General features: G+C 46.7%; 2 protein-coding genes across 2 annotated transcripts; one reads left to right on the top strand and one right to left on the bottom strand. All coding sequences in view use genetic code 11, as the record gives it.

Annotated features, from left to right (window-relative positions):
* Window positions 1-2,340: 2,340 nt before the first annotated feature.
* On the top strand, window positions 2,341-4,288 carry EGR_04886 (Heterogeneous nuclear ribonucleoprotein A/B; the record flags this gene model as incomplete). The annotated part of the gene is made up of 6 exons (XM_024494135.1): window positions 2,341-2,539; window positions 2,572-2,699; window positions 2,735-3,022; window positions 3,090-3,138; window positions 3,207-3,833; window positions 3,909-4,288. The coding sequence occupies 6 exons, from the start codon at window positions 2,341-2,343 to the stop codon at window positions 4,286-4,288; spliced, it is 1,671 nt and encodes a 556-aa protein (XP_024351524.1).
* A 2,627-nt stretch (window positions 4,289-6,915) lies between these two features.
* On the bottom strand, window positions 6,916-7,182 carry EGR_04885 (hypothetical protein; the record flags this gene model as incomplete). The annotated part of the gene is made up of 1 exon (XM_024494134.1): window positions 6,916-7,182. One exon carries the CDS (start codon window positions 7,180-7,182, stop codon window positions 6,916-6,918), a length of 267 nt encoding a protein of 88 aa, XP_024351523.1.
* Between the last annotated feature and the right edge of the window lie 2,852 nt (window positions 7,183-10,034).

Here is a 10,034-nt window from a genome sequence, read left to right as displayed (position 1 = left end):
CATTGTATCGTCCCGAGACTCCCTGAAGACGAAAGAAGACACGATACTCGGGCAGAATATATATTCAGCACAGAGAAGGTGCTTGGGCTACTGGTACGACCCAAAGGTCAGCCCACCCAGCGGGGTACAAGAGGGCAAATTCAAAAGTCCAGAAGTGGCGCCTTACCAATACCGAGGGATAAACCACTATCGCATTACAGCATAATACGCGGGTAGAATATACATAACCGATATACCGAAGGCAGAGGGACTACTGGTATGGCCCGGAGGCCAGCCAACCTGGTGAGATACAATGGCCAAGACAACAGTGGCTAAGACAAAGTAGCCTTTTACGGAAACCGATTGTCAGACAAACAGCCAATGTATTACACAACCCCTCTGCTCTTTTGGGCTCCGTATCCAGCGCTTTCACAGGCTAATCCTTCGCGTCAGCCATCACAACGAAGTTAGTGCTGTAAGGAAACTATTGCAAGCCTCTTGTGCCAATCTTCAAATTTCTATTCATTTGTAGAGATGCTTGACTGGCAATTTAACTGAATCTGGCTTTTCGTCCGGTTTGGGAACCGGATTCAGGAATGGTGATTTGTGCTAGCCATCATGCCTGTCCATAGATAGATGTAGAAATACTGGCCCAAAAGCAGACTTGTGTAGGGGAAGACGGGCTTTAACACAGGTTCGCGAAAGAGGGACTTTACGTCTGTTCCTCCCTCCCATGTTGTTCCCACTTCGGAACTGCCCGGTCATATCTATCCGCGCTCTATTCAGCTCGTAGAGATTTGAGGGAGGTATCACGAGTTCATTTTGTCGACAACTTTATGGAGGCATGGTAGGGAAACTCCACAATGAAACCATTCCAGATGGATCACGGCCAATGCTGCTTTAGTTGTTAAAAACTTTTCTGCAAACACGGGACTGGGGTAGTTGCCAAAGGTAGACGTTAGTTTCAGCCCTTCTGTTTATGGTCACCACCAATTCTCCCATCCGTAGCATATGCACTTCCTCTGCCTTGCTAATGTTTACCACCTAGCAATAGAAATAATTGTGGCTGTTCTCTAAGATCGGGTTTGCTTTCCTCTGCCACCATTGCTGCATTCTGAGACTTCCCTGAGGACGAAGGAAGACGTAATATTCGGGCAGAATATGCGCGTATATATTTGACATAGAGAAAGCATTGGAGCTACTGGTATGGCCTGGAAGTCAGCCCACCCAGCAAGGTATAATGGCTAAGCCAAAAGTGGCCCTTTACCAAAAAGGGCAGTTAAATAACCGTCGTATTACAAAAAAGGCTTTCTACGAGTCCGCCTACAGCAATAACACTTGGATCTTTGCCGGAGAACCAGTGACATTGCCTTTATGCCCCATTTAACATTATCAGAGCAAAATAGATAGGTAATTTGTCATCGTAGAAATGCAAACGACGTGTAAAATAATAGATGTCCTAAAGTAGGTCTGTGGAGCTGTTTTTGGACTTCTCCACAAAAATCCCACAAATACACTCTTCCTTTGATTTAGTTTTATTGGTTTGCCAAGCTGAATGTGCAATGTAATGTCTTTGTTGTTTTTATATTCTGTTTGGAGAAGAGGCGGGCTTACGAGTCACCTCGTGACTGAGGCGTCAACGTCTGCAACCCGGAGAGAGGTTTTCTATTCACTGCCCCTAAACTGTGTACTTGCCTTCCTTATTTACTTATCCTAATAAGCATATCAAAGCCAAATCAGTCTAGGAGTTCTAAGAGTATGAGGACCAGGGAAGAGGAGATCTACGAGCCTATTCCTATGGTAAGTTAGGAAAAACATATCATACTTGCTGAAAAACTAAACTACTGATACCCCTAATCTCGATTTGTCTTTTAAGGAAAAAGGGGCAGTAATCTTTAATGTAGAACATTATTCAGGGAAAATCTAGGAATGTCTCTTAAAATTTTTTTTTTTAAACCTCAGTGGGCCACATTTAGTAGATGCTGATCTTTCACCATGATCTATGACCCACATACCTTCATAGGAGCCAAACAACTGTTTTTGTTATTTAAATACTTTTATTTTGTCTTTGCCTATTGTGACTTTGAGGAAGACTTCGGATTCTATGATATCCATGAATGCAGTTTTTTGCACATTATGTGTATTTGCCTTATCTGAACACACATACAGCTTGCTTTACTGTTGTCCACCAAAAAGAAGCCTACATGAACGTGTCAGGTAAAAAGTGCAATATTTTGAAATGGTTGATTTTTTTCTTTCTACTTTGTTTAAGTTCACCAACCCCGGATTTGCCGTCCTAGTGTTTGGTTGGCGGACTAGCTGACATTTCTCTGCTGCGTGTTTTAGGGATTATTTTAAACTATGTCTCAGGAGCGTTCCCTTAATGATGTTAAAAGTGTTGAGGTAACTACCAACGGAGAGGAGAATGGTGTTAATAAGTCTTGTTCCTCGCTAATCCCCGAGAACTGCGACGTACACAGGCCTGAGAATAACTGCTCGGGGAGTCCCCGCTCGAACAAGAAGATTTTTGTCGGAGCGTTGACGCCAGATACTACTGAGCGTACGCCGTCCTCTTTTCTTACTGTGATTTAGAAAATCTTATTGATTATTTTTCTAAATTTGGGGAGATTGTGTCCTGTGCTGTGAAGCTCTATCGAGACACGGGATGCTCTCGTGGCTTCGGTTTCATAGTTTTCAAAAGCGATGAGTCCGTTAAAAAGGTTAGATCCTATTAGAAGTGCTGAATTGTTTATAGGTCTTGAGCATTCCTGAACACATAGTCAATGGGAAGAAAATTGACCCCAAACCGGCGAAGTGCCCGAAGGACACCCAGCGCAAAGTTTTTGTTGGTGGTCTTGACCCTGATGTCAGCCCTAAGGAAATTGAAGAGCATTTCAGTAAATTTGGCAAAGTTGAAGCAGTTGAGACACCGTTTGATAGCACTAGGATGAGGCGTAGGAGTTATGTTTTTGTTGTATTCTCCTCGGAGTACGAGGCTAAGAGGGCTGCTTCTATCGAGAGGCAGGAGATTAATGGAAAAAGTGTGAGTACCCGAATTTTCTTGTTGGTTTTCAATTCTTTTTTTCTTAAACGTCTCTTTTACTTCCAAGTGTGATGTCCGTGTTGCTGTTCCTCGAGAAGTTTCTTTTCGTCAAAGAGGTAAGTTCTGCGCGTCAATGTCGATCTTAGTTCCCGTTGTCCCGAGCTAGTCTTGTTTTTTTTTTTAGCAATGGCACAAGTAACACCACAATTTTCTCTGGCTGATATTCAGCAGGCTATGCTGAATCTCTTCTACTACAACAGTCTCGGCCAACAGCCGGCACTGCAAAATCACTTCGCCTGGCCGCAAGCTGCGCATCATGTGACAAACAGGTCGCCTTTCCGAGCCAGCTATGATCAGCAGGCCGCTGAAAAGCTCTTCAATCAACCTACGATAGGTAGGTCCGACGCGTGGTATGAGTCTTCGGTGGCACGGCCACCACCGCCTTCGCAGGCCTCGGTGTCCACAGCTCCACCACCGAGAAATCCGCCAATGGCCGCGACACATCCCTATCTGACTTTCCCATTCTCTTACCAATCTGCTGCGGCAGCTGCTGCAGCGGCGGCTGCAGCCACTTCGCAGCATTTCTACTACCAAGCTACTCCTGGATACTACTACCAACCTGCTCCTCCTTCCGTCTCCCCTTCCGAGGCCCAAAACTCTGCTCCTGTGCCTAACGGAAATGTCAATCAGGTGCCAAATCAGGCTAACGCCATGAACGACTTCATGGCTGCTATTGTCACCGCCAACCAGATGCCCTTTATTACAGCGCCTGCTGCTTCTGCCTATCCCACTACCCCGGCGGGTGATATGAGTACGTTCTTGTTTCTTATGTATGGAAATGTATGTGAACAGGGGTGTTGATTGATTGATTGGTTGACCGTTTTAGGCTATATATACCGCCAGCAACAACAGCAGACGATTAACCCCGCCTTCTACCAAAGTGCGTCGGCGGAGGGAATGTTTAATGATCCTGCTGCCGGTCTCTCGCGGTCTCATTTTTATGGAGGTGGTGTGCTTCCTCCTACTTCCTCTACTGGCGCCGCTGTTACTGCCATCTCCTCTCCGCTGAAACCCCGTGGTTCGAAATCTCACATCAATGGGGTGCACCAGGCTAGGAGCGCGCAGAATGGTCATGGGGTAAAAGAGGGTGAGGGGGTCAGTGTGGGGTCTTCTGAACACCCAGTAGCGGCGACAACCAATGGGACGTCGGGATTAGCACCTACGCTGGAGACACAGATGGCGAATCTGTCCGTGGCGGAAATTTAGGTATCTAATCACTCTTTCAAGTCCCCTTCGCACCCTATTCCCCAAGAGAGGTGGAAGAAAATCAGGGAATTATTTGGGCTTCTGTGTACCCTCCTGTCGCCCCGTCCTGCCCCGCCCGGCCCCACTTTGACCCCCCACCGAAGAAACAAACAAGTGGAGCAGCAGTGGCTTTCCATATGTCCGCTCCTACTCCCCCTACCTTCTTTGACTCCCTCTCACCAATGTGTTTTTGGGGATTTATTAACAAAGTATCATATCTGTGTACAGCTGACCAAAGAGTGAAATGACGAGTCTTAGGCGTCTTCTTATCTTCTTCTTCTTCCCTCTCACCGCCTCATCATAATCATTTAGTCTCAAGATCCTACTCCATCCCTTCCTCGTCATCTTCATCACCTGCATTGCTACTACTTTCTCTTCCTCTCCCTCATATTTTGGTATGCACGCACCCAACCAAAAGTGCGCAACAAGGAACCCACGTGACCCTGAACACAGTTTCCCTTGTTGCTCGCATCACTCACCATCACTGCCGCTACCTACCACTTGCAGTGGTGCCTCCTCAATCGCCCTTTATACTCCCTCCCTTGAACCACTTGTGTGCGTGTTGAGGAGTCGGCGACAAATGCATAAAGGTGGAACTTTGGGTGCGACGTGTGGAAGGAGCCAACCGGCATCAGTACGGCGTATTTTCATCACTTCACTCTCACCCATTACCCTCCCCCCTCCCTCCCTATAATCATTGCGCCGAGGAATATTAAAATGTGTAGCAAAGGCCTGTTCTTACTTGTCTTCTGAAACGTAAATTTGATTGGGAGTGTTTGTCATTGTGGGAGTGGGGTGCCGGTGACCAGGTGTTCGTTTGTCACGTCGTGAGGCTGCACGCGCCACTTGTGAACTCACAGCTTCCTCTCTAAGAAGTGGGTACTAATCGTGAGTCACTGTCGAGTTTTTTTAACCAGATTTAATGTGTTCATGAGGCCTTTTTTGGTCCAATGGCCTGGAATTTGTCTACTCCCTTATTAGCTCTGTTCTACTTGTCATCGGGTCTCGTAGTAACCACTGCCATGCCTTCATTTGGAGTGAATTGACATGCGTCACACCCCTGTCTGGAGGGAGTCTCATGTAAAGCTAAACTACTAGAGGGTGACCTGTTGGATTCCAGTTTCCCCGTCTTGTCACGGGTGGTAATTGATACGCTGAGTTGCCTTGCTTAATCCCACTAATCAGGAGGGCGGTTTCTGTGGCGTGCATGAGTCATGTACACACACGAACGGTTGGCATTCGTGTGCACGTGTGTGTGTGTGTGCTGCCTACCCCCATCACCGGGATAGAACAATAAGTTGTGACTCATAAGAGGGGTTTTACGTGTAGCCACGCTGATGCGATTACCTCGGTGAAATTTGACACCCCCACGTCTTAGAGCCAGAGCGAGGAGAGGTGATAATCACCTACCTCCTCTCACGTGGTGATGGATTAAGTTGGAACTGTCACACCAATATGATTGTGTGCGTTTGGCAAGGAGATCACCGAACAGGCACCTCTAACCATTGCTAAAATGATGAAGTCACCCGAAATTGTTGCTTCAGTGATGGTGAAGATACTCCGTCTGCGAAATCAGGTCGGGAAGACAAAGAGAAATTCATTTCAGTCTCAGACAAGTCGATGAAGTTCCGTGATTTTGCTACTTTGACACCAGGACATTCGACATTGGAGACGATTTTGTCCACAAAATGGAAAGAGTGTCCCAAATGGTGTCTTAAAAAGGCAGCTGAGGATTGAAGTCTACTCCCTCCTCCCCTCACCCCCTCCTTCCACCCAAGTTCCTCAGTTTTGCGTGTGAGGTAAACTGACTGTTTCCTGCTTTTCGTGCCAGTCCAACTTAACTTGAAGTGGCGCCTACAGACATGCTACGTGGTTAGCGAGTCACGTGATGGGCTTTCGGCTGAGACAATGGCCAAAGCGATGTGCAATAAAACCACGTCAACGTAGGGGTTGCGTCTCCTCGCCTCGGCTTTATTAAAGGAAATGAGTCTTTAGCTGTCTGTTTTGACAAGCCCAACAACACCTCCACAGAGCTCATGTTTAAAAGGGGTGGACTTAACGAGCTGAGTGACAAGCATGTTACCCTGCCCCGGTTATAAACAATGCCTGAATGGGGGATGCTAGACCCCCTCACCCGTCTCACCCCCACACCCCTCCTGTTGTTGTTGCCGTTGTTGGTGTTGGTTTTTAAGACCTAAGAAAGACGGAATGTATGGAAAAATGCGGCCCTGAGGCTATACCCACAGGATAAAGCAACCGACACCTACTATCGCTCCTGCCGCTGCTACTACCACCGTGCGCACGTACATGTGCGTGCGTACGTGCGTGCGTGGGTGCGTGCATGCGTATACATAGATGTTGAGCGAACGCCAACTGCCACGCCATTGGTCGGGCGCATCGATCCACCGTCGACGACGCACATACGCGCAATGCCAAGGGAGCTTACACAGCCTGGTGGCAAGCCCCCACACACGCACCCAGTAATGCGAGGTTCGCACGCGTGTGCGTGTGTGTGTGTGTGTGTGCGTATGTAACGCTGACTAGGAGGAGGTCCATGCTAATTTTTCGCTCCTTTGCATTTACCGTATTCATGCCAGAACAGCATTCTCCTCCTCTCCCTCATCACCATCATCATCATCATCATCATCATCATCATCATCATCATTTGCATCGCCCTCATCACCATCAGCATTATCTGGATAAACGTTTCTGGGATGTGTAGACATGTGTTGCCAGGGTGTGGGTGCGGAGGAGTAGGCGAAGATTCCGTTTTCGCTTGCCTCTAGGCACAGCGGTCGGGATAATGACCCTTCTGTAACGCGATAATTGCCCATCTCTCTCTTAGAGGCGAGCATGATGGATAGCGGACGGGTAGCGAGCAGTATTGATTTTTTCGCAGCGTGAAGGCGAACTGCACCCTGTCGGACCTTGCAGGCAGGCGGAGGCTGAATGCAGCGGTTCCAGCTTGCGCACCAGTGAACCAATTCCACAAATCTGTGCCAGTTAGAGTAGCAGCGTGTGCATGTGTGGTGTGTAAGTTTACGCCAAGTTGGCTTGGTGCACACGTCTAACCCAGTGTTGAAGTAGATCAGTTGTGTTTACAGTCGCTTTGATCTATTGTTAAAATTGATTTAAGATAGTGTTCAGGGCATCCCTTCGAGAGGCGCTGGGGATTGGCACACCGAAAATTGATGATTTTTGGCTTCGATGCTACTAGGATTAAGTGACTGAAAAGTCTATGGCGAATTTATGCTTCTCCAAAGCGCAAATCATCGACGTAATGCTATTCCTTGTCTTTAACACCTCTGCCACCAGCGTCACATATGCAGGATGCGCGGATTTTCTCACTCCAAACCGTGGATCACACATGTATTGCATCTTTACTTAAAAGGAAACCAATTGGGAGCGGATTGGAAAAATGAAGCAGCGGCATTGGTGGTACATTGTGACGGGGCGACATCTGATCGGAGGTTGGCGATTTCCACTTAGGTTACTGTTTCCCAAAAAAGCTGTTTCAGTTGGCTTTTATCAACAATGCGGCAGTAATTACTCGAAGAAAATAATGATGACGCTAACCAATGCTGTGGTAAATAAAGGAGGCGTCAATTTACAACCAGGCGGATGACAAGAGGAAATTTCCGTTCTGCGCAGTGAGATTGACTTTCGAAAGAAGGAGGTGGTAATTACCGCTGAAAAAAAAAGACTTTCAAAGGAAAGAGCAGACAAAATAACACTGCTTCCAAACGTGCACTTACCTGTAGGTGAATATGAGGTTCTTTCGAATCAAACGCCCTCCACAATGCGTTCGTGGTGCTCATAACCTCCTGAAAAGGTGTCAAAAGTTGCGATCTCCTGATGCAAGGAGTGGTTGAAGGGCTACTAACACGACAATGTCATGAGAGAAAAAGACATGCCGCCCGGGCGATGACCGAAGTGGCCTGAAGGGTCCGCGGAGAATGGCATACGATTAGTGCTGTTCCTGCACAAACAATGTGTATTCTAAGAAAAGCTGCGTCACCAAGGGACGATTACATCACAAATCAAAGTAAATCTAGCTTTCCCGAACAAAAGAAACATAAAGTTTATTGAAGAGGTGGATAACACCTCCTCTCTTTTAGTGGCGAACTACCTCTGATCCCTATGATCGGGTCGGTTTAATAAAGAGAAATGCTAAAATATGAAAGTGGTGCAGATTGGGAGGCAAGCATTAAGGAAGTCATCAGGAAGGTAGGAAACAACAATCCCCACATTTACGAGGGTAAAAAAAGACCGCGGAAAAGTGGCGATTGGCGGCTGAGCAGGTTGATTAACCGTCGAGAAGTCAGTAATTCACAATCAAGCCAATTCTCAAGAGGCAGAGAAAAAATGTTTGGGAAAATGAGTTTATGGGAGTGCAAATTAGTGCCTTTTTATTACTTACTGGGTGCACAAATAGGAGGCCTTTAATGGTTGCTATTTTAAGAGGCACAGGTTGGCCCTGTTGTAAATGGACAGGGCGGTTCTCAGTGCTACCCCCCCATCCCGCGTCTCCACCGGAGTGATATCAACTAACTCTAAATTTTACGGTTTTGTACCCACCGCACTAGCGCTTCAAATGATAAGGAGCCGACCCAACTTTATTCACTTTAGGAGTGTAAAAATGACTTTTTTTAACCCTCTGCCCTCTAAAGCGTTACTGATCTGGAAAATAGATGGGTCATGAATACACAGAGATCGCCCTGGGGTTACATCAAAGTAGCTGCTGCCGTGCCGGCACTTGTGATGGCGGTAGCATGTGATGCGGCCTATTCTGGTTGATAGTGTTTATTTCCACGCTCCCCATCCCCCCCCCCACCCCGGCCGCCTCTTCTTCTTGTTCCACAATGGACCTGGTTGACATTTAGCACATCCTAGCCATAACCAAAAGCTAGACCAACTGGTTAAGGGGAATGAAGGAGAAAAGGTGGAGGAGCTAAACCACCCTTTCAATATTTCTTCCCACCTAAACACACTGCCTTCTGAATGCATTCGCTGCCGAAGTCTTTAAGGGAAAGTGACCCGTGAAACGCAAAAAAGATGCTTTATACGAATTTGTTCTCCTCAAAAACCAAAGAAAAATGTGACCATTCTTGCAATGGTTGTACTAAACTTACTCCTACTACGACTAGGTGCAACCGGTTGACATAAATTTTAAAAGGAATCATGTCACATATATGTGACGCCGACGGGGAATATGTTTGTGACATCTGTTGACTTCAAATTCTCTATAAGAAGTTTAGCAGCACCACTCACGGATAGTAGAAAGGCTGATCCGAGTTTCCATTAAATTTGATTCCCTGATGGTAATTTGACATGCCTCTTGTAGAGTCCCACTTCCGGTTCTCGCCTCTTACGAGGAAGAGTGTGTATTTTATTTTATGACCGCGAGGCTACCATGTAGGAATTGGGAAGGAAGAAGCTTTTAAAGAGTAATTGCATGCCTAGGCATGGTATATGGATCCCATCAAGCCCATAAAATTGAAAGGTAGCCAAAGGCAATAAAATGAGTGTGACTAACAATGACACAGAATTCTATGAGGCAGTGCCTAACCAAACCACCGATGATGTAACTAAACTACCAGTTTGTTCTCATTGTAGACAGATGCCCTAGAAACGAAGTGAAGACTGAGGTCTGGACAGATTTGTATTTTGCACCGCCAATCCACAACTTAATTATCTGAGGCAAATT

The sequence above is a fragment of the Echinococcus granulosus genome (assembly GCF_000524195.1).
Source record: "Echinococcus granulosus chromosome Unknown EG_S00032, whole genome shotgun sequence".
NCBI classification, from domain to species: domain Eukaryota; kingdom Metazoa; phylum Platyhelminthes; class Cestoda; order Cyclophyllidea; family Taeniidae; genus Echinococcus; species Echinococcus granulosus.
The sequence above is the reverse complement of the archived record's forward strand: the minus strand, read 5'-3'. Positions and strand labels throughout refer to the sequence as shown.